We start from the raw sequence: 23007 nt of genomic DNA, 5'->3' as shown, positions 1-23007 counted from the left end.
ATAGCTATCAACTAATAAAATGGATCTTTGAACCTGCAAAAAAAAGGAATTCTTCTCTTTCTACCTATAAATGGAGCATCAACTCATAACATGAGATCATTTCACGTGAAGCCACAGAAAGAAGAAAGAGTACTACCCAGGATCCTTCTTAACCATTTTTAGTTTGTGCCTGAATGCTGGTCGAACATCAGGTGGACCTTCCACTAATTGCTTAACTGGAGGTTGGACAAAAGCTGTTTCAGTTAATAATTCTATCAAACGAGTTCCCAGCTGCACATATATAAAGTCAAAAGGTCAAAGACTTGGCAGGTTCGGCGCCAGCTTCCGGTCCCTCATCTCCCTCTCCAGCTCCCTGTACTCCTCCACCATCTTCTCCCACGCCTCCGTCTCCGCCCTAATCTGCCGCCTCCTCAGCGAATCATACTTCCTCCTGTCCATCTCCTTCAGCTCCAGCTCCGCCTCCCGCCTCGCCTTCCGGTACACGTTCTTGAGGAATATCGGGTATATCCTGGGCGGGTCCTGGATGAATATCCTCGGGCGGGATTCCTGGTCGGCGACCTGCTCGACCGGTCCCGAGAAGTCGTCGGCGGCGGGGGAGCTTGTGGAGGACCTCGAGGTAGCCGTCGTGCAAGGTGTCCCTCGGCGGGTGGAGGTGGGTCGGAGACGGAGGGGGCTTGAGGTTGAGCGAGGACGGGAATGGGAATGGGAAAGGGAAGGAGTGAGAGGTGTTGAAGAGGGAGATGGAGGGCTGGTTGGAGAGGCAATGGAGGGTTTGGCGAGCTCGGACAATCCGATCCTATGTCCGGGATCACGATTAGCCGGTTTTTTCTGTTATCAAATTTGAATAGATTGCACAGAGTTTCATATACTTAATGTGATTTGATTGATGTGGATGATGTCTGATTTTGGTTTGATTGCCATGCATGTTTATCTATATTATAGATAGCATTAGGATAAATACTTTTCCTAAATTCGAAAATACCAAAAAAGATTTAAAGTGGTAGTTTAGGATAAAGTTAGGTTTTAAATTTTTCTGATAAGATAGAATAGTTCTTGATAGGATTCTAGTTTAAACTTGCCTAATAGATAGAATAGGATAATTCTAGTTAGAATTTGCATCTTAGGATATTATCCATACTATAGATAATTAATCCTCATTAATTTTTAATTTCGAATTTTAGTAAAAAAAATACCAAAAACATGTTCTTAAGATAGGCTTTAGTCTTTGGGCCCGTTTGGTTCAACTTTATAAATGCTACTTGGGGAAATGCAAATACCTTTAGGTTAAAGTCTATTGGGGAAATGCAAATGGTATTTGGTAAAAAATCATTTGTAAAGTTATTTTGGCCCAAGTAGTGTTTGATAAATTTTTTTTTTGTAAAAGGGCTTTGGAAATTATCTTTTTTTAAATAAAAAAAACCAACCCTACCTTTCGCCGGAGCTAGCCTACAGACGCCGGCGAGCTAGATCTAGCACAGGCGGCCGTCGCCCGAGGTCGGGCGACCCCCGACGAGCCAGATCTATGAGAGATGGGTTATTTGAAGTATTATTTTCGCCTTTCACTTTCCCACCACAATGAGTAACTGCATAAGGGTCTTCCCGATAGGAGTTTGTGGACAGAGGTCATTGTTAACTTTTCTCCATATTCTGGTTAGCTGGACTTTTCTTTGGCTAAGCTAATTGGATAGAGTGGATCATCAGTACTGTCGCATGACTGGGGGTATTGATCAAAAGGCAAAAAGTAGTTAATGAATCTCCTGCTAGAACAAAAAAAAAGTAATTTTGGCTTTTTAAAAATTAAAAAAATTTACATGACGTCAACTGGCTTTGGATGTCCATAGTCAATCTCCTTTTGAAGATTTCGGGTGTTCTCCCGAATATTAAAACCAAGAGTGCAATTAAATGGATAAGTCACCCCAAACACACGGTGAGGAAGGATAACATATGTGTACTAGTGAAAGATTCTTTGAGGCGGATTAGATCTGTTTTGGGGTGATGCCAACAGTTAATCAGCTATAGTTACCGCGACATGGAACCTAAATTTCTGAAGATTTGTGGAAATTGATCAAGTAGTAAGCTGTAACTTCTCCTGAAATAATGTTTGCCTCCAGCATCATTGAGCTGCTGATAGTGTGTTATGTTTTCTTAGAAAAGCTTGAATGGACTTTATCTTTGTTTAGTGTCTTCTAATTATGTCTGTACCGGCACTTTCCAGCGCATCAATGGCATGGCACAAATCAAGCTAGCTAAATATGGAAGCGTTGACATGGATTTTGTTTTGGGAGTGGGAGGTTATGATCTGGACAGGTGCTTTTTCTGAGGGAAAATTGTCAAAAAAGTCCTAAACCTATTGCGTTTTTATCAAATCAGTGCTAAACCTTTCAACTTTGTCAATTGAGTCCTAAACTTTTTCACTTCTTGCCAATTCAGTCCTAAACCTTTGCACTTCTTGCCAATTGAGTACATTTAGTCGATCAGCGCTGACGTGGCCGGCTGTCCAGACAACGCTGACGTGGCAATTTTCAAATATTTTTTAATATTTTTTTTCTGGCTTTTCTTTTCCCTCTGGTCGGTCTAGCCACTAGCGACCGACAGACCTCGCCGGCCTCTAGCGAAGCTCGCCCCCGCCGGCCACTAGCGAGGGCGAGCCTCGCCCGCCGCTGCGAGGCCGGCCTTGCCAGATCTAGGCAAGGTTGAGCCTCGCCCAGCGATGGTGAGGTCGACCTCGCCATTGCGGGGTGTCGCGACGGCGAGGCCGAACTCACCGTCACAACACCCAGCGACAGCGAGCGAGGCTCGCCCTCTCTAGTGGCCAGCAGGGGCGAGCTTCTCCAAAGGCCGGCGAGGTCGAGAGGCCGGCGAGGTCGACCTCGCCGGCCCGTGCCTCTGACCGGTCGCCAGTGGCCGAACCGGCCAAAGGGAAAAGAAAAGCCATAAAATAATAATAATAATAAATTTTATTAAAATATTAAAAAATTAGAAAAAAATATTAAAAATTTGTAACGTCAGCGTTGCCCGGACGGCCGGCTGCCACGTCCGCGCCGACCGGCTAAATGGACTCAATTGGCAAGAAGTGCAAAGATTTAGGACTGAATTGGCAAGAAGTGAAAAGGTTTAGGACTCAATTGGCAAAGTTGAAAGGTTTAGGACTGATTTGGCAAAAACGCAATAGGTTTAGGACTTTTTTGATAATTTTCCCTTTTTCTACAATATAGGAAACAGTATATATTTGACTGGTTATAAATTAAATGGAAGTTTTGCAGCACAGCATGGTGTCATGTTCTAACCTGTCAGTTGCCTCTGCAGAATCGGTTCTGAAGTTCATGGAGATGGCTCATCCTGTAATGCTCATCAACATGGGCATGGTAACGTGTACAAAATTTCTTTTGCTTTCGTCTTATCGTATTGCCATTAGTTCTATGTAGTTTTGTTACCTGTGATGACTGAATTTCCCAGCATGTGTAGGTAATGCAGAAGAGCACAAAGGGCATCGGTATTGTTTCTGAGGGTAAACTGGATCTCGATGAGGTAATAATTCCGTTAGCTGTTTTAGATCTTGGTGTTCTAATTGCGGTCACCCATGGGGGTTGTGTGCTATCTTTTGGTTCAACTAGTTCCCCGGTAGAAAGATGTACCAATTGGGTATTAGTTTGTTCACCCTGGAGGCTTTTAATTATGGAAAATTGAATGATATGGTGGGCCCAGGAACTGTTTGCAGAAGTCTCGTGTTTGTGCATGTAAATAGTCGTCTGAGACCCTCTCTTCCTCCTCTTTCATTTAAGTGTGGTGCATGTATGAGTCTACGGGAAATTTATGCATGCACTGTTGCATCTTCTTGTATTCTATTTGTGATATTGCTCCCGTCAAGGAGTAACAATATAAGTGACACGAGTTTCACTATAAGATATGAAGCCATGATTTTGTTTAGGCATTCACTATAATAAATGAAGCCATGATTTTGTTTAGGCATTCACTTTGAGAGTCTATGGACTGCCCCTGTGCTTCTTGTAACTGCGGGTGCCATGAGGTAGTGCGGTCTGGTCAGCCCATCTGTTACGGTACAGAGGGCCATAGCTTCATATTCTGTCACCATGATCTGATGGGCCAACATGCCAGTCCAGCCCATCGTCATTCGGCAGTGTTAAGCAACCAGTGGCTGCGGTAGGCTTACTAGTTCCATTAAGAACGCACGATGATATTGGTTTTTGACGAGTTTTCTTGACATGTACTAAGGATTTTTTTTTTTGCATGACTGCTATTGATATCCGTGTTCACTAGTATAGCCCCTGTGCTATACTTTTAAAATTCCTTGGCAGATCAATTCTAGTGCGGTCGTCAAACGTAGCAAAAGCAGAGAACTGAAGGAGAAACATTGTAAGGAGACAAAGGAGACAATTGTTTTGAAAGTGTTTACTTTGGGGTTGGGTATAAATTTAAGTTTATACTTCAGCTCTTCCTCATCTATGTTGTCTATGTCTCCCATTTGTGCCCTTTTACTATCTATGAAGACAATGAAGAGTTTCGGAGGACTAATGAGCATCTCACTTACACTATTTCTAGGTGACTTGAATGAACATTGGCAACTTGGCTAACTTGGCTTATGCAAGCACTTTTACACTTGATCATTTGTCGTTCAAATAAAGTGTGGGCTTACCCGTAAAGCTAAGAATGTACTTTACATCTAATGGTTGGTGCTTAAATATGTGAAAAATTCAAATAATGACAGTGGTCTTAAAAAGGTTGATAAGGCATGTTTCCTTACCTATGCTTGAGATAGAACCTTAATACTCTTGGTTTGTGACAAGGCCTTGGAATCTGCATAAGTCTCGATATTTTTCACTAGGCTAGTAATGTGCATGGGAATTTGTGTCCCATATGTTGTTTGCATTCTAGCACTTGCAGTTTGCTTTTGCTCAACTCTGATGATATCTATTTAAGCATGTCTCTCATATGCAATGTCAATGGAATAGGTTGATGATTGGTTAGAGAGACTGAATGAAGAAAAGGGGGTGGACTTGTACAGAATGAAGGGTGTACTGTCTGTGACTGGTTATGAGCAACGATATGTATTCCAGGTTCCACTACTTGTGTTTACGAACTTCTTTCTAGCCATTTTGGTTTAAATCCTCGACTTATTTTATTTCAAAAAACTGCCTCTTCCTTTCAGGGGGTCCAATCAACATTGGATGGCTGTCCGGGAAAAGTATGGGGTCCTGATGAGAAGAGAATAAACAAGCTTGTCTTTATTGGGAGGAACCTCGATGAAACTGCCCTACAAAAAGGCTTTAAGGGGTGTCTTGTATGACCCGACCAATCAAAATAGAACGAATGAAAGTGTCGGGTATGTTGATATATGTTAGAGACGGATTAACTATGACATGATGCCGATAAGTAGGGAAGGACTAAGGAGGGCTTCCTAACAAATGCATAGGGGAACACTCTCGGGATGATAGACCGGGAATACGTGAACTGTTGCTTCTCTGTAACTGAAATATTCTCAAATGACTGGGAGTTGTATTATGAAAAAAAAAAAGATTGCCTATTGGCAATACCTGAAATTTTAAGTCGAGTTCTGAGAAATGATCAAGCATGTTCTTCTTGTGAATCCTCGTGTGCCTGAGTTATCGTACTTTCCCTAATTACAAAAGGCAGCTTTGGAATAACCCAGAAAACCTTTAGCTAGGATCATTGTAGGAATACTCTGAGCTGGTCTTTGTTTTCTCCCGAGAATGAAAAGAACACGATCACTGATAGAAAATCTCGGCTTAAACCATATTTTAATCACACAAAAATGATAGATCGTGATAGAGAGCTCAAGATTTTTTTATTTTGATAGCAAGAGTGAACTCTGATTGGTTCAAATGCTTCTTAGTACGATAATGCATAAATCTTCAGGTATTCATGCATGCGGGTATATTGAACTTCATGATAAAGCTGGGAAGCTTCTTCTCCATCTTCTGCAATTTCAAAGTTTGTCAAACAGCCTTCATAGGATATGCGGGGGAAAATTACCAAAAAAGTCCTAAACCTTTTGCAATTGTACCAATTCAGTCCTAAATCTTTTTTTTTTTGCCATTTCAGTCCTAAACCTTTTATAATTGTGTCAATTCAGTCAATCCGGCCACTTTTGACCAGCCGGCGTTGGGCGAGGGCAACCCTCGCCGGCGTTGGGCGAGGGCGGCCTCCGCCTGAGGCCGGCGACCTCCGCCGGCCCCAGCTATGGCCGGCGAAGGGGAGGGAAGAGAAGAAAAAAAAAACAGAGAGGAAATGTACTGTTCCGGTTGCCGGAACAGTACTGTGCTAGCCGGCCGGCGAGATTTGACCGGCCGGCGAACCCAGGCACTTACCTGAGACGAATTGAGCACTTCGAGCCCCTATTTGACACCATGTTCACTTTGGGTCCTATTTTGAGAAAATGACCCCACTTGGGGTCCTTAATTGGAATTTTCCCTCTATTATATTAAAAATTCAGCAAATTAAAAAATTTTAAGTTCGTTGCCAAATTTTGTTAGAAATTCAGCAAATTAAAAAATTTTAAGTTCGTCGCAAAAATTTTGTGGCAAAATTTGGCGACGAATTTTTATGTTCGTCTCTAATGTTACGACGAATTCAGCAAAAAAGAGAAGTTGTTGACTCACAGGTGTGAGCGTGGCAATGGCAGCTTTCTTCGACTAAGAGGTCGGGGAGTTCTTTCATCTTTCATATTTCAACTAGCAGCTAATCTTGGCTTGAGATCTTAATTCATCTTTCTAGGGGTTGATATCACTTGTTATAAGATGGAAGTCTATCTTAACTAGATCAATTATTCGATCCAATGATATTGTAGCGTATTTCCCATCTCTATCGAGATACAAGTGGGCTATTTCTTTGCAAGAATTGTGCTCAATTTCAAATGGGGCAATGCCGCCAAGATCTCATCATTAGTTGGGTTGGAGGCTGGGGTTGATCTGTGTAAGAGCAGGGTTCATAAAGTGAGACCAATGAAAAGAATAAATAGGATTTGTTTTGACTTAAAACGAATAAATCCTTATATATTTGATTTCTATATATGAGATGCCAAGAACTAATTTACGTCAAAATGCTCATTTGGTCTTGATTCTTATAGTGTGAAAAAAGGGTCATTTCCCATTCACGCTACAAGACTGTCCCGCTCACAAATCCGGCAGTATCCCAAATTTCCCAATCAACATAGGCAGCTTAATCTGTCGTTAGATCACCCAATCATTATACTTTCTTCTCAATCTCTTACCCGCAATGACCTCACTGCTTACGTGGGATGAAAGAACCTGTCCTACCATCAATCCATATTCTAAATCCACAATTATACGCACATATACGATCTTTATTACATTACTGTACAGTTCATGAGCAATAAGGATGAGATTTGAGCTTTATTCCTACCGATTTGCACTTTCTTGATAGTCTTATTATTCTCCTTTACTTTGTTTGTCTATCTGTATCATGTATAAGAAAGATAACAAAAAGAAATACTACAAGAAATACCTCCATAATGTTGTTTTCTATTGTGTTTTTTTGCTTTTCTTATTTTAACATATATATTTATATTTATAGTAAAACGCTTTGCAGTGCAAATCTCTTACGTAAAGCAATATCCTAAAAATAGTTCCGAGATGTTGCAGTTGCAAGGGCGTCCGTCAAATAACTTTTTGGAAGCCAATATATCATCGTACTTCACAGTCATAATCGTCGCAAAGACATTACATTAAACCTATATGGCCGTGCTTACCATATCAATGCCGAACTAATCGATTCATTGGATTGGAATTCTTCAAACCTCGAATTAATAAATCTTCACGCCATGAGGTGAGCATTTTCTTTTTGTTTCTGGAACTAAACAAGGAGAACTTGTTCTGAGTTTGAAAATGATTATTGATCATGTTAACAAGTGGCCTCAAGGAGAATAGCACCGATCACACATAGGTCGCCTTGAGAAGTAGGAAATAATGTCTCGAGTTATATATTTCTCGGGCCCCTCTTCCATGTCTAAACAATTATTTAATTTAATATGCTATGATTAAGATGTGCAGTGTGAACAGCATAGGAAGTCCAAAACCAAACTGAATATGCCTTTGCCAACGACAAGTTCCGATGTGGATGTGAGGTTTTCAGTGTGTTCGCATCCGCAAGATTGACATAGACTGTACGTGTGGACACAAATCCTTCTGCCCCTTGTAGCCACTTTACATTCTCTAGACACAGGACAAATCATTCGATGCAACGCCGATAACTGCTTATCCTGCCGACTTAGTATTACCCTTCTAATCACATCTCTTCGGGTTTCACACGAAAGAATTCGACTGAATGGGTGATGCCCCGTTAGTAGGACGCGCGGGATCACCGATGTATGAGATACTTTGTTCTATATTAGCAAAAGCACCGCGAATAACATATTTTCTCGATCCAATTATCTTTGACAATACCAATAGTTTGGTAACACCTTGTTACGTATGTTCCTCCAAACTCAAGAGAAAGTAATATTTATCTCTGGTCAACATGATTTTAGGTGAGAAAATTGATAAAAGCATCTAAATCAGCCTGTGCACAGGCAGGGAATCCACCTTGAAACATGCCACTAACCTTTGCAGCTCTTTCCTTCACCTCTTCATCACTCATGAGCTTATCAATTCCCTTCACTATCTCCTCCTTCTTGACCATCACCAAGTCATCATCTGATACCCTGTACCCCACCTTCAGATGGTGCGCCACAAGCTTGGCATTGTAGAACTGGTCTCCCCTGATGGGCCATGCCAAAAACGGGACACCGCGGCCCAGGGCTTCCACCGTCGAGTTCCACCCGCAGTGCGATAAGAATCCGCCCGTCGACGGATGGCTCAGTATCAGGAGCTGCGGTGCCCATCCGGTTATTATCAAGGCCCGTTCGCGCGCTTTGGCCTCCAGCCCGTTAGGGTAGTACCCTTCTTCGGACCCGCCGGAGCCCGGTTGGATGGCCCATACGAACGGCCACGTGGACTCTTCCAGCGCTTTGGCCAGCGTGTCGTATTCGTCCGTCGTCAACCCCACGGAGCTGCCGAAGGACACGTAGATCACGGAGCCGCGCGGTTTCGAGTCCAGCCATCGGATGATGTCCTCCTCGGTCACGTTGCTTTGCTTGTTAGGTCGGATCTCGCGATCTCGGACAAGAGAACCAGATGACGTCCAGTATTGATCAGGGAGGAGCGGACCCACGCCCCAAACGGGTTTGCCGACTTGATTGGCTAGGTAATCGAGGAATGGACCTTCGAGATCGTGACAAGTGTTGATCACCAACGCGGTAGAGCTCTCGGTGGGATCCACCCAGTATGGCTTTTCGCCGGGCATCCTCGGCGGTCCACCCGGACCCGAAGGCCGAGAAGAACCCAGCCCCGAGTCCGAACCCGCTCCATGCCCCTGCTGCTGGCCCCACTTCCGCAATCTAGCCACACTAATCCGCCTTTTAAGATCCGAAACCGTGAGCCCCATTTCTTCGGGTAACCCAGGAAGCAAACGGGTCTCCCCGAGCCCGATGTCCAGTGGGCTACCCTTCCAGGCCGCGAGATCCATCGCGGCGGAGCAACCTCCGAAGGTGAAAAATCCGACCGTCCGAACTCCAAACTTGCCGAACACTTCAGCCGCCCAGCCCAATATGAAGAGAACATCAATGATGGCGCAGATGGGCCGGGTCGAGCTCCCCGACCGGGCCGTGAGGAGCTCCTCGAGGAAGCCGGCAAGCTGGGCCTTGCTACGTTCCATCTGCTGGTGAATCCCGTCGCTGCCGGGACGCGGCGGATGGGCCGGGACGACGAGGACGTCCGTGAGAGGGTGGTCGCGGAAGGAGGAGGGGACAGAGGAAGAGAGATAGGAGAAGACGACGAGGGTGGCCTTGTAGTTTTGGGAGGCGACGAGCTTGCACAGCTCGATGCAGGGGAAGAGATGGCCTTGCCCGAAAGACGAGAGGACCCAAATCTCACCTCCGGCCATTGATTTTCCGGTGGGGGGTGTCTCTGTTATCGCTTGTGCTATGCGAAAGATAGAAAATTTGAACACCCTATATACAAGAGAAGCTGTTGACTCACAGGTGTGAGCGTGGCAATGGCAGGAGCTTTCTTCGACTAGGAGGTCGGGGAGTTCTTTACTTTTATCAAGGCTAATACATCGAATGAATGGAGATGAGAACGTAATCGCTTACGCTTGCTTAGGTAGTGATTATGCTTCTTTGGATAGGTTATATTTGGAGGAGATGTCGCAAGGTTAGTTGACTTGATTATATGTAACTATCACTTTATTATTATTTTTTAAGGATAAGTGCACTAAAAATCTCAAAATTAGTCATGAAAGTGCGATCGAGTCTTAAAATTTTCAAAAAGTACAATCAACGAAAAGATTTGATTGGACTAATTTAATAAATTTTAGGACTTAATTGCACTTTTTGAAAATTTTAGTACTCAATTATACTTTCGTGACAAGTTGTGAGACTTTCAATATACTTATCTTTTATTTTCTTTTTTGTTACTAACTTATTCAAGATGTCATTTTCAACCGAGGCTCGTAAAAAGGTTATATTCAAATCAAAATCATCGAGTGAAATAGGGAAAAGAAATTCAAGTTATATGGAAGGCGCAATGTAAGTAAAGGCGCAGATTCTCTACAGTGACGAGTGTATACAACTGGTGATACATTGTTCTGATCGTGAAATTACAAGCCCAACATAACATAATTCCCCTTCACTCCTCAAATGGACTAGGGGAAGCGCGCGGCTGCTCACGACGACGCCGCCGTCTTGCTGATGATGAAGTCCTTCAACGCGTCCAAAGCGGCCACCGAGCTGGCCGGGAAGCCGTGCTCGAACACGGCCCGGATGCGCGCGGCTCTCTCCCGCGCGCCCTCGTCGGACATCAGCCTCTCGATCCCCTTGGCTATGTCGTCCCTCGCGAAGTTCTTCGACATGTCCTCGGACACCACGTGCCCGATCTTGAGATGGTCCACCACGAGCTTGGAGTTGTAGTACTGGTCGCCCCTGATGGGCCACGTCAGGAACGGGACGCCGCGCCCGATTGCCTCGACCGTCGAGTTCCACCCGCAGTGCGACAGGAACCCGCCCGTCGACGGGTGGCTGAGTATCAGCAGCTGCGGGGCCCACCCGCGCACAATCAGGCCCCGCTCTCCAACCTTCTTGTCCAGCCCGTGAGGGAAGTAGCCCTCGTCCTCGTCCTCGTCCGAGCCGGGCGACCCGCCCAGGAACGTCTTGGGCGGGCCCCGACGCCCCGCCCCGTATTGGATCGCCCATATGAAAGGCCGGGTCGACTCCTCCAGCGCGGCCGCCAGCTCCGGGTACTCCTCCGCCGTGGGCCCCACCTCGGACCCGAACGCGACGTACAGTACCGAGCCGTGCGGCTTGGAGTCCAGCCACTGGATGACCTCGTCCTCGGTCACGGTGGACGGCCGGTTCGACCGGATCTCCCGGTCGTGCAGGAGCGAGCCGGCCAACTTCCAGTACTGCTCCGGCAGCAGCGGCCCGACGCCCCAGACCGGCTTGCTGACCTGGCCGGCGAGGTAGCCGAGGAATAGGCCCTCGAGTTCGGCGCACGTGTGGAACAGCATCGCGATCCAGCCGCCGGACTCCTCGACCCACGGTGGCTGCTGGCCCGGTCCGGGCGGGCCCATGAACTTCGGACCCGGGACACCCATCGGGCGGGGGGGTCCGGATCCCCGATTCGGAGGCCCTCTGCCGCCTCTGCCGCCGCCGCCGCCGCGGAGGTGCGGCGGGCCGTGGGGCCGGCGCTTGAAGTCTGACGCCGTGAGCGCCAAGTCTTCGGGGAGGCCCGGGAGCTGGCGGGTCTCGCCCGGCTTGAGATCCTCGACCTTGGCCTTCCAGACCGCGACCTCCATCGCCGACGAGCACGCGCCGGAGGTGAAGAACCCGACCGTCGGGATCCGGTGCTTGGCGAAGATCTCGCCGCTCCACCCCATCATGACGTCGAGGACCGCGCAGGCGGGCCGGGCCGCGCTGGGATCGCCGGGCCGGGGCGCGAGCATGTCCTCGAGCCCCTGAGCCAGCTGGGCGTGGTGAGCCCGGTGAGCCTCCATGGGATCGGATCCCGGCTCGGCCGGAGGGGGCGGCGAGGAGGGTATCTCGGCGATCCGGAGGAGGGGGTGGTGGCCGCGGAGGGAGGAGGGGATGGAGGAGGAGAGGTTGGAGGAGATGACGAGGGTGGCCTTCAGGTTGCGGGCGGCGAGGTGCTTGCAGAGCTCCGTGCAAGGGAGGAGGTGGCCCTGGCCGAAGAAGGGCACTACCAGGATCTCAGGCGGCGGCGACGGCGACGATGACGACATGTCTGCAGATCTTCCCTCGGACTTGGGTAGGTTCTTGATCTTGGTCTTCTTGCGGTTTCAGTGCGCAAGATGTGGTCTTTACAGAAGGAAGAAGTAAGAAGAAGGGCGGAGAGAGATAGACTTAACGGGAAAGGAAGGGACTTTGAGGGTCCCGTCATGGAAGAGTTTGACCGTTTGTTGCGTCTTGTTGTGTTAGGTAGGTTGTGTTGTTGACAAAAGATGAGGAAGTATGCATTCGTTCCTTTCATCCACATCAAAGGGAGAGTCAAACATGCAGGACACAGCATCCATGCGACGCGTCAACGTGCCTTCTCTCGGTTGTTCGACACGCAAATGACTCGCATGTATTGAAGAGGACGTCCGTCGACATTCAACTCGCGTTTGGACTTCTCGTTACAGTAACTGTACCTTAAACTTGCACAGCAAGGAAAACAGCAGGGGAATCACCCGATTCACCCTCCTCCAAACATTTGCTCTGCAAATCTGAATCGCTTTCATGTGAGACTAAGCTGAAGGGTTCAGTTTGATGGGTGATGAATACTTGCGTTTGTGCTTCCTCCTGTACCAATGTGTGAAGAGGGTTTTGCCTTTTTCCTTCTTCTTTTTTACCGAATGCGAAGTGAATTTTACCTGTGAAGGGAGTAAAATTCTATCCTGTTCATATGGATCCACGCTCATCACCCTTTACATAGGGAATACAATTGGATTGTTCCAAGTATACTGCACAGTGAACAAAGAAGATCTGTCTTACATTTACAAACTCTGCTCAACACACAATTAGCATGTTCGGACTCGGGATCAAGCGTTCAAGCATCGGTAATATCTGTTACATACAATGTGCTGAGTGTTCAAGATGAGGGCAGAATGTTCAAGGCAACTTCCTTGAGTGAGGGCATCGCTTCCTGCTGGTGCAAAGTCATGTACCGGTTTCCGACTCTTCTGAGAACCTTCCATGGGCCAGGATAGCATCTACATGACATTACAAAAGAGAAGGAAAAGAAAAGAGAGAAATACTGCCGTTAGGGCCATGAGATGGAACTTTTTCATAAAAAAGGAAAATTCTTAATGAATAGATCGGCATTCACAAACCTGAAGAGTGTTCCTCCTTTCGTTCCTTTAAAGTTGTGAATGTAGTACACAGTCTCCATTTTTGGGAAAAGGGTCTTTGTAAGGGCTGCCAGCTTCGGATAGAAAAATGCAGGATAGTCTTGCTACTGTTAAGGATAAAATCCGGGAGGGCACAAGGGCGAAACTTCCATAACATACGGGCCATAGTGAAAAGTTCGCTCTCTGTTCATATGATAGCAGAAGAGATAGCACCTTCCTTAAGAAGGTCCAAAGAACGCCAGATAAACACATTAATCTCCGGTAATGGTTGGGACACATTTAAGTATTTGTAACCAATGGTCTAGTCATCGGCTCTAAAGCTAGATCAGTAACTACACGATAACTGTTCAACTCAGTAACTAAATGACACTGTTCAAGAAACCGAAACCAAAACCAAAAAGGTGGTCATGAATTCAGCAAATATAGTTGTCCAAATGGACGCTGTGAGTGGATCGAACATCTGTAAGTCGTGTGATTTGAAAAGGTAGAAGAAATGCAAAAAACAAGCTGGCAAAAGGATACATCCAGACCTTATGCGGTCAAGTTCTCCATTGAATATAATAAGCTTTCTGGCTGTGTTCACGACAGCTTCTCTGTAAAGCTCTTCCACGACAAGCATTTCTGAATTGGACAATAATCTCCTGACATAGAACTTACTTACGCCAATATCAACAAGAAGACAGGATATGTGGAGCTACCATTGACGTTAAAATAGGGATAGGCGACGAGAAATAGCTCGTCTTCTGGTCTCACGCGGTCTGTCATTTTCACTTTCTCAGTAAAGCCGAAATCTTCAAAAAAGGACGGTTTTGTTAGGTAGTCCAACTTGAATGAAGCTCCTTCGAAAGCTGATTTTCTTGCGAATTTGACTTCATTGGCCTCAGGAAAAAACTGAAAGTTGAAATGGCACTTGGAAGTCAATAGACTCTTTAAGAGCAGGATGAGAGTAAGAGACATATGGCATAGAGCAAGAATCCTATTTGAAGATCAATGACCCTGTTTTGATTGCATCACTGTATTTCCTTGTATATATGTCTTTCATGTTGACCCATCCTTCACCAACATAAGCTCCAAAGCAAACTAAATCAACAATCGAAGAAAGGAAGTTGTTATCTCCCTATATGAATGTTATAGGAGTATAAATACATACTCACAATTCTGGTTCGTGTAACCTTCTCAGAATCAACCAACTGGTCGCAAAATTCACGAATCAACTGCATGCTTCCTGTCATCTCTATTCCTCCTTCACCATCACCTGACATAATCTCATAGAGTGAAACCATAGTCAATGAAACATTGATCATATAGTGTTCAAGGACGCTCAGCCAAACAGAAAAGGCATTTTCTGCTCGTTTAGTATTCGTACCCATGCACGAGAGAGAGAGAGAGAGAGAGAGAGAGAGTCATCACCCTTAAACCACAGAGGATATTCTCTTTGAAAATTTTCACCTCCTAAATGCTTAATACCCATTATGAGTGATATTAACAAGTCATTACATGCTAGGTAGTGCATAACAAAGAAAAGAACTGCCTTCGGTGGCAGAGACTTCAATTAGAAAGAGCAGTTTTCAACAAATAAACACGCACAAACACAAAGATACGAGTGAAGGGGAACTCAAGGCTGAGGTGCTAACCCGGAACAGAATCTAGTCCTGAGGTTGGAAATTCAATCTCCTACAATCAAAATCCATTTACGCTCAACTCAGGTTTACAGCTTCTCTTTCCTGCTTCTAGCCATAACAGAAGAAAATGACAAAGGAAACACACCATTAACTGTCTGTTGTCGCTGACGGCCAACTCAGTCGCCCTTTTAGCCTGTCAATTGATAAGAAAAGAAATTATGTCACTGGTATTCTTTAAAAAGATGTGGAGATATATTGCTGTAGCCGCTAAACACTGGCCATCAGGCCCCGCGTGCACACACACAGTTGAACATTTGTTGTGAAGTTTGCTCTTCAACAAATGTTCCACAGACAAGAAAAATCACATCTTCAACCATCCAAAGGAAGATCAAAACATACATTCTTCAAAAGCATGCAGAGTGAAACGATGTTGGTTGAAACGATGCTAGCACATATTCCAAACACTTGCAAAGATAAAGGGACTTCTAAAACACACTGTATAAAAGAGCAGAATTCAAAAGGAATACATCATAACATATACACTTCATTGCTAGTTACCGAAAAAAATACATAGATCGACACAATTTCAGTAACATGCTTACTTGTTCAAGCAATTCATCATAGTCCCTCGGAAACGGCACATCTACCTCAACAGAGGAACGACTTTCACCGGATATTGAACACCTCAAAGGTCTGAAATCCCTTCTAACAATCTTACTGTTCTTTCTCCACGACTTCAAGCACCTAACCAGCTACATCCCCATGGAAATTATTAACCAATAAACACCAGAAGCGCAGGACATTAAAAAGGCAGACACTTTTGGAAGCAGACATGTTGGACAGCTACAGAGCTCTTCTCCAAGACATGTAAACCTAGAAAGTTGGAACTTCCCAGACATAACTCGTTTTTGCTGATTCGGTAGGAAAAAATGGTGATTCAAACACTGAACAACCCACCAAAGCGGGTTCTATGAGCTTCATAGTAGAGAAATTTCAATCAGAACTTGGTTGCTGAAGTAAGACCTTCGGATAATTCTAGTATTGTTCAAACGTTTGGCCCTTAATGGTTCCAAAATTAATGATCTACAACAATTTCTATCGCCCATAAACATTGGCCCATTTGGGTCTTTATGCAATTATTCAGCAAGGATCAGGAGTCTGCAAATGGGAATCACCCTCTTCCTCAGAAGAAGACTCCCCAAGAATTTATTCAAAAACCAGACGCGCAATGCATCAACTGTGCCAAAGGATCAAGAACCGAAGCTGTTTCCTATGAATTGCAATCAGAGACATAACTACAAACGAAAAAATCTGGTTCACTCCATGATCACCGAGTCTCTCACCTCTCTATCTGAAACATGAGATTTTTGGAGCGGAAAGAGCGATGCAACTCCAGCTCCAGGAGCACTGGATAACGGCATTTTCCGACCTCTCCTCCTGGACTCTCAGGACACAGCGAAACGAGAGGACGTACGTTTGACGAGAGAGAAGTCAGCCCATCGAAGCCAAAGCGACATGGATGAACCAAGAACGTGTGTCTGAAATTTCATCCGGAAATGTGACAACAGGACCACCTGGGCCCAGCATGGAGGAAGTGGTCGTGAGGCTTATTAATAAGTAGTCCAGGCGAACGTCATGAAGTTGGTCATTTCAATACCGGATATGAAGATAAGAATTGAATTTCGTTATACAAATCATAAAGATATACTTAGGAAAATAAGGGTATGTGCATAAATAAGCAATTTCAAGATACAATAAGGTAATTATTGTTCATACATATTAATATCAGGTTTCTTCCGACCGATCGCAAACAAATTTAACGAATTTATACGTCGAAATATCCTATTTATGACGCTTATGTTATTTGAAACAACGTGATCTTTATCATCTAAATACGTATTGAATCCAAAGAAACATGTATTAAAATTTGAAGTGGGTAATTTGATTTCTAGAAGAGACATGACAAATCACTTTATTATATCAGAGTTATGTGATTTTACATTTTGCTTTCATGAGAAAGAATGCAAGTATCGTAAATCAACATGATTATTGTATGATCGATGAATAGTTCTGACGCAGCAGATGACAGTGAATTCCCGGCTACAAATAGCGCCGCATGTACTCTTCGACCGTGACATATTTTATGTCCAGATAGAGCTCGGATGCTTCAACGCCATCTTCTCCGATCTCGAAATTCGTGAGGCATCCCTCGTAGCACACATGGTAGTAATGCGTCAACCCGACTTGTTCCGCGTAGTTTTGCTCTTCATTTAGAAGATAAACACCCATTAATGAGTCGATCATAGTACATCTACATGCACATGCGTTTGCTATGTACAAAAAAAAAATATGCAGAGTGCAAGGAAAGCTTTCCACAAGCTGCTTGTAGCAAGACTAGACCTCCTGTGAAGTTAACTTTACCTTTCATTGAAGCCAGAAAATCTTGAGCTGAGATGGAAGACTTCTGCAGATCTTTCCCAATGAGTTTCTCCCAGATCCCGACAACTTCGAGCTGAGACAGGATGTTCTTAGGTGGCCTGAGATACACAGTCTTGTTGAGAGTCCGAGGGTCGTCTATGCTTTTCATGGTGTACATGGCGATGTCGTCTTCGTCAACGTATATTGCTGCGCCATACGGTCGACACACGTACATTGATCATAAACCTTTAGCAGAAAATAGTGAACTAACTTTTCTTTACCAGTGTAACCTTGAAACTAAATTGGAGTGTCAAAAATAAGCAATTGCAGAGACCCGAAAACTATACAATAAGGGTTAACATTGCAGTGAAATAGGCAACTTTTGCGACAGATTGATACCTTTTTTGTCACCATCTCCTAACAACACCACAGAGTCTGTAGATGGGAGGATCTTCCCCGGTTGGCATAGACCGCCGAGGAAGTAGCCAGCGAAGCAATTCGCTGAAACGTACGTGTGCGGAATCCCGGCGTCCTCGATCGCTCTTCTCACCACCATTTTGTCGTCGAATGTCACCCTTCCAGGTTCCATTGCATTGTCCATTGTCGCGGGATCAGTTCCGAATTCAGATGGCAAGAACCTCTGCAAGATTTTTCCGAGTATGAGATCGTATGCCTTCTTCATCGAATGTGATGTATACTCGTCGAACTACAGGAGGTTTCTGTTTTGGAGTTTTGGTGGACTTGTTCAGTTCATCAAAGTATATATGCATTGGCTGCACCGGGGTCTCGATCACCTTTAATTTGTGCATTTGACATCCCATAGGAAGACTTTCGTCCAATGATTTTGATCAAAGATTCACTGCTAAATTCAATTGATTACTTAAAAGGGCTAAGAATAATTTCACTTCTCGTACTGATCTTTTCCTAATTTCTTCCTCAGAGTTATTATTTACACATAGTCACGACCTTTATAACCTACTTGTTCTAAGTAAGAATCTTGCTAGCATAATGGTGCCGTTAGACTGGGTTTATAATGGGCCATGTTGACCACAATTTTCATTCCAAGAACAACTGGCTACTGGAAGTTTATAGGATGCTTGATCCTTTTCATAAAATTAAAACAACTCCTTGAAAAGAAAATGAATATTAAGAACCTTTGTTTGTTCTTTCTAACTACTGGTCTTGAATCTCAATCTTCATCCCATCTCTCCTCTATGATCGACTTTGCAGCATGATGTTCTTTTTTTATGACTCAGTGTTTTGTTATTATGAAACATCATTACGCTCATAAAATAAGAATATTCACACTGTACAACGTTTTACTCTTGGTAAATGTCGCAATCTCTATATCTCAAAGAATAAAACAAGAAACTTATGACATTCACTGAGTTACAATAAAACTAAGTAATGATCTAAATAAGAAACAATTACCATTCTATAAAGTTTTGCGCTTATGACGTAACGTCCAAAACTTTTTGTATACTATCATAATCGTAATATTAAAAAAATGATATTCTTTCATACTGTATAATATGTTGCACTTGGTAAAAGACAAAAATCGTCAACAGTGGTGCAACATAAAAAAAGTGCATTTTATGACATCATATGGACCTTATTACGTCAAACTTAATAAATCTTTATAGAATATCGTAATATATATATATATATATATACTAGATAACATCCTAACATCGTAAATTCACAAAATTTGATTTTTTCTTCTTCTTTTTTTCATATGAGCTACTAGTGATGCCAACAGTTTGGCTCGGTCTAGTTTTTTAACCGAACCTCGACTCAAACCGAATATGAACTAAACCAAAAAACCAATTCGGTTCAGTTTTGGATAATAAAAAATAACCATTTTCTTTGCCAAAGCTAGGATGATTGAATTTAAGTGGAAAATGTCCCATTAATTTCTTTTGGCTGGTTTAGAGATGACCAACTAAAATCACCATATCTCAAATCGAATAAGAGGCTCTATACGAAAAAGAGAAAAGGATCTAGCAGAAAATAAAAGAGAAGAAGAGATAAAGGAATAGAAAGCCACAAGAAAAGGAAAAAGAAAGATAGGAATGTAATCTTAGAAGAGGGATTCTTGATTTCCAAAAGTGTGCTGGAGACTGCACCGTCACTCTTGGAACAGTGATGGTGCAGCTGTATTACCATAACATTTCCGGCCTCTTTGATGGCATCAACAAGCTTGAGCTGAAGAAGAATGCGGTGGCTCCGGATGTGCACGCCGGAGATTGCGCACACAACCACATCCACCAGCTTAACCGTGTCGACGAGGCTCCGGTAATCGCCGAAAGAGCCCGGAACAAGTTTCGCGCCTCGTCCCTTGAACGACAGCAGCATCTGCACTTTCTCTATGTCCACACTGATCTCCGGCCTGTGCAGAACGTACGTCTCGTGCCCTAGCTTCAAGCTCGCGTCCACCAATCTCTTTCCCAGGTAGCCTGTTCCACCAATTATCAGGACTTTGATCTTCCCCATCTCTCTCTCTCTCTCTCTCTCTCTCTCTCTCTCTCTCTCTCTCTCTCTCTCTCGTGGTGGGGAGAGAAGCCAACTTTAGTGGGCATTTATACAAGCGAGAGTTTCTTTGTTTTTCCTTTTGTTGGGTTTAGCTTGGGAGGAAGACTTGGGGCCACTGTCAGGTGCTGGTGAGATTGGTTGCTTTGTTTTGAAATTGAAGGTAGTATTGTCCATTCGTTCACACGAAGCAGAACATCAGTTTTATTTTTTACTGTAGCAATGAGAGTGACGGTTTGACTGATTTTTAAGATGAAAAAATAGAAGTTCTGTTTTATATATATATGGCCATGCTCTTTGAAGGTGTCATTTGATGCAGAATCTTACTAGCATTAGTTTGACGCGATGCAGAATGTGCGACACTATTTTAAACATCGATTTTGTCAATCATCTTGATCATCAATGCAGCATCGATCGACAGATAATGTGCGAAACTGCCCGCCGATTAACCTCTTGGAATAATTGACAGAGTGATTTGAAAAAGAAAAATTACTTTGAGCTTTTAGAACAAGCTCCTTTTAATTAAAAAGGCCATTTCTGTAGTTGTGAAAAGCTGGCTGAGAGAATTGCCCTTGTGACAAACAAATAGCTATGGTGCTAATTTTGGGATGAAATCAACGATGGTTCTTGCTATTTCGGCCCGAAAATTGAAAAGACAAAAGCACTATGAATCTTGCTAGTGCAAAGTTATATGTAACATCTATCGTTCTCGGACATGAAGAGCCTTGTCGATGCCATGAAGCACGTCGACGTGGTCGTAAAAGGTGGTCTCAATTTTTTTTTTTTTACTTCTTGTTATTGGAGAATTGTCATAATTAAATGATAATCGATAATGGTATCATATCACCAAAACCCTTTAAGTCATATCGAATAAAGCGAAATCGTTAGGAATTCTTGCTGCCAACTAAACTATCAAAGAAGGGTCCTCATTTTCTAAGTAAAAACTGTTAATTAAACATCTAGACTGGTTATATGTATGTCCCTAAGCTCGCCAATGAAATCAGTCTAATTGTGATCAAGGCCAAAAGCAAGTGTGAATCAAGGACTCTCTAAGCCACCCACTTCCATTGCACAAGTTAGGCCCCGTTTGGTTCAGCTTTGGGAAGGGGCTTTCGGCCTCAAAAGCCCCTTCCCAAAATGCTGAATCGTTTGAGCTCGGCTTTTCCCGACTTCGGAGCCGAAAGCCAGCGACATTTGAAATGCCGCTTGAATGCCGAATCCCAAAGCCGTGTCCCGGACCAGCCTTTGGCTAAACATTCCACAAATGAAAACCAGTTTCCATTTTTCCCTTCCCAAATTGCCCTCACTCAAATTTCAATTTTCCGGTTTTGCCCTGTTACTGCTCATCTTCTTCACCGTGAGAGTGGCTGACAAGGGTGGCCGGCGAAGGGCCGGCGAGGGCGGATCTGGCCGGCGAGATAGCCTGACCCAGGCGACGGCCGCCTGGGGTCGGGCGACCGCCCAGCGCCGTCGCTTGGGTCGGTGGTCGCCTAGAGTCGCGTGACCCAGGCGACGGTCGCCTGGAGTCGCGTGACCCAAGCGGCGGTCGCCTTGGTCGCGCGACTCTAGGCAACGGCCACCTGGTCGCGCGACCCAGCGGCCGCCGCCGGGTCGCGCGACTCCGGCCGGCCAGATCCGACCCAGCGACGGCGCGCTGGGAGTCGCCCAACCCCAGGCGGCCATCGCCTAGGTCGGGCGACCTCGCGGCCCCTCGTCGGCCCCTCGGCCTTCGCCGCCCGATCCGCCCTCGCCGGCCACCCTCACGGTGAAGAAGATGAACGATAATAGAAGCAAAACCGGAATATTAAGAATAAAAATTGCCAAAGCCCTTTGCAAAAAAAATTTACCAAACACTACTTAGGTCAAAGTAGCTTCACAAAATTTTTTACCAAACACCACTTGCATTTCCTAAGTGGCTTTCACCTAAAGGTATTTGCGTTCACCCATTGCGTTTGAAAATCGAACCAAACGGTCTTGAGTGCCTTTTCCTTTCCCCGTTGAAAAATTATTATTAAAAAGCCATACGCGACAATGATATGACATCACAAAGATCGCAAGTCACAAAGCAATTGAATAAAGCGGAATTGGGAGAAAATCTTGTTGCCGACAAGGGGTGAGCAGTCGGGTCAACTCTGGAATCAGACCAAACTGATTGGGTTCCCAGTTTAGGGCGGCGAACACACCACCATCCACCTGGGAACCAACAGTTATGAATTGCTTCGTCAACACCGTAAGGTTGAAAACGGTTTAACTAACATGGAGAGCAAAAGAAGAAAAACGATTCAGCTACAATACAAATCATGTTAAAGTCAACATTGACCAAAGTGATCATTTGAAAGATCCAAAGATAAGGAGATGGACGGCCACTCGTCCCCCGCCTCAACAAAGCTGTGGAAACTTTCTAAATTTCACTTTTATAAAAGACATAAAAAGTTGAAAATGCTTTGCATTAAATAATAATTTATATTTTAGAGTAAAATTTTAAGGAACTAAAAATTAAGTAGCAGTCATTCAAAATAAACGAAAATAACGTGGATTTCGTTGTTGGAAAAAATAATAGAGGTGCAAATTCGTAAAATGTAAAAGTATATTTCACGTTTCATTGTTTACTTGATTTGTCCGGATATAACTTCATTTTGAATCAAATTTCTAACGTAATTTTGGCGCCTAGTAAGTTATGATCGTGACGTCAATTATAGGGGAAAAGTATCAAAGAAGCCCTAAACATTTTGTATTAGTGTCAATTTAGTCCTAAATCTTTTTTTGGTGCCAATTCAGTCCTAAATTTTTTGCATTTGTGCCAATTCAGTCATAAACCTTTTTATGGTGCCAATTCAGTTCTAAACATTTTATATTTGTGCCAATTTAATCCTAAACCCTTTGTTTTTGTGCCAATTTTGGCTAGATTTTACTGACGTGGACGCCAATCGGCCGGTCACCGGCGCTAATGTGGACAACTTTAATAATATTTTAATTTTTTTGAATTTTTATTTCTTTTTTT

At 44.1% G+C, this 23007-nt stretch overlaps 5 protein-coding genes across 6 annotated transcripts; 1 reads left to right on the top strand and 4 right to left on the bottom strand.

Annotated features, from left to right (window-relative positions):
• Positions 1 to 2216: 2216 nt before the first annotated feature.
• On the top strand, positions 2217 to 5425 carry LOC115662462 (uncharacterized). The gene is made up of 5 exons (XM_056318059.1): positions 2217 to 2307; positions 3307 to 3370; positions 3487 to 3528; positions 4971 to 5075; positions 5168 to 5425. Exons 1-5 carry the CDS (start codon positions 2228 to 2230, stop codon positions 5303 to 5305), a joined length of 429 nt encoding a protein of 142 aa, XP_056174034.1. The 5' UTR covers positions 2217 to 2227; the 3' UTR covers positions 5306 to 5425.
• A 3049-nt stretch (positions 5426 to 8474) lies between these two features.
• On the bottom strand, positions 8475 to 10086 carry LOC115662470 (probable UDP-glucosyl transferase 73B6). The gene has a single exon (XM_030584610.2). It carries the CDS (start codon positions 9976 to 9978, stop codon positions 8521 to 8523), a length of 1458 nt encoding a protein of 485 aa, XP_030440470.2. The 5' UTR covers positions 9979 to 10086; the 3' UTR covers positions 8475 to 8520.
• Positions 10087 to 10584: 498 nt separating this feature from the next.
• LOC115662456 (scopoletin glucosyltransferase-like) lies at positions 10585 to 12432 on the bottom strand. Its single transcript, XM_030584600.2, has one exon. The coding sequence runs from the start codon at positions 12328 to 12330 to the stop codon at positions 10759 to 10761; it is 1572 nt and encodes a 523-aa protein (XP_030440460.2). The 5' UTR covers positions 12331 to 12432; the 3' UTR covers positions 10585 to 10758.
• A 626-nt stretch (positions 12433 to 13058) lies between these two features.
• Positions 13059 to 16618, bottom strand: LOC115662471 (protein LPA3). 2 transcript variants are annotated; one of them, XM_030584611.2, is made up of 9 exons: positions 16403 to 16614; positions 15662 to 15811; positions 15205 to 15252; positions 15072 to 15111; positions 14592 to 14692; positions 14136 to 14328; positions 13960 to 14058; positions 13420 to 13537; positions 13059 to 13299 (listed from the first exon to the last, which is right to left on the bottom strand). In XM_030584611.2, the coding sequence occupies exons 1-9, from the start codon at positions 16478 to 16480 to the stop codon at positions 13179 to 13181; spliced, it is 948 nt and encodes a 315-aa protein (XP_030440471.2). In that variant the 5' UTR covers positions 16481 to 16614; the 3' UTR covers positions 13059 to 13178. The 2 variants fall into 2 exon arrangements, with proteins under 2 accessions (XP_030440471.2, XP_056173594.1); XM_056317619.1 differs by lacking the exon at positions 15662 to 15811 and having other exon boundaries at positions 16403 to 16618.
• A 381-nt stretch (positions 16619 to 16999) lies between these two features.
• Positions 17000 to 20017, bottom strand: LOC115662460 (bifunctional pinoresinol-lariciresinol reductase 2-like). Its single transcript, XM_030584604.2, has 4 exons — positions 19641 to 20017; positions 17877 to 18117; positions 17481 to 17684; positions 17000 to 17323 (listed from the first exon to the last, which is right to left on the bottom strand). Exons 1-4 carry the CDS (start codon positions 19968 to 19970, stop codon positions 17160 to 17162), a joined length of 939 nt encoding a protein of 312 aa, XP_030440464.2. The 5' UTR covers positions 19971 to 20017; the 3' UTR covers positions 17000 to 17159.
• Positions 20018 to 23007: the final 2990 nt, after the last annotated feature.

The sequence above is a fragment of the Syzygium oleosum genome, unplaced genomic scaffold (assembly GCF_021117445.2).
Source record: "Syzygium oleosum isolate NSW1041296 unplaced genomic scaffold, Sole_v2.1 Sole_v2.14, whole genome shotgun sequence".
Classification (NCBI taxonomy): Eukaryota; Viridiplantae; Streptophyta; class Magnoliopsida; order Myrtales; family Myrtaceae; genus Syzygium; species Syzygium oleosum.
This window is presented reverse-complemented; position numbering and strand designations above follow the sequence as displayed.

Coding starts and splice junctions, on each gene's coding strand:
- LOC115662471 (XM_030584611.2), bottom strand. CDS start 16,480: ATGCCGTTATCCAGTGCTCCTGGAGCTGGAGTTGCATCGCTCTTTCCG. Junction 15,253..15,661: donor ATGATGAATTGCTTGAACAA/GTAAGCATGTTA, acceptor ATCAATTGACAG/GCTAAAAGGGCGACTGAGTT. Junction 15,112..15,204: donor GCGACAACAGACAGTTAATG/GTGTGTTTCCTT, acceptor TTTTGATTGTAG/GAGATTGAATTTCCAACCTC.
- LOC115662456 (XM_030584600.2), bottom strand. CDS start 12,330: ATGTCGTCATCGTCGCCGTCGCCGCCGCCTGAGATCCTGGTAGTGCCC.
- LOC115662462 (XM_056318059.1), top strand. CDS start 2,228: ATGGCACAAATCAAGCTAGCTAAATATGGAAGCGTTGACATGGATTTT. Junction 3,371..3,486: donor ATCAACATGGGCATGGTAAC/GTGTACAAAATT, acceptor AAGAGCACAAAG/GGCATCGGTATTGTTTCTGA. Junction 3,529..4,970: donor GTAAACTGGATCTCGATGAG/GTAATAATTCCG, acceptor TCAATGGAATAG/GTTGATGATTGGTTAGAGAG.
- LOC115662470 (XM_030584610.2), bottom strand. CDS start 9,978: ATGGCCGGAGGTGAGATTTGGGTCCTCTCGTCTTTCGGGCAAGGCCAT.
- LOC115662460 (XM_030584604.2), bottom strand. CDS start 19,970: ATGGGGAAGATCAAAGTCCTGATAATTGGTGGAACAGGCTACCTGGGA. Junction 18,118..19,640: donor AAGAGGCCGGAAATGTTATG/GTAATACAGCTG, acceptor AAAATCTTGCAG/AGGTTCTTGCCATCTGAATT. Junction 17,324..17,480: donor TTTTCTGGCTTCAATGAAAG/GTAAAGTTAACT, acceptor TTCTAAATGAAG/AGCAAAACTACGCGGAACAA.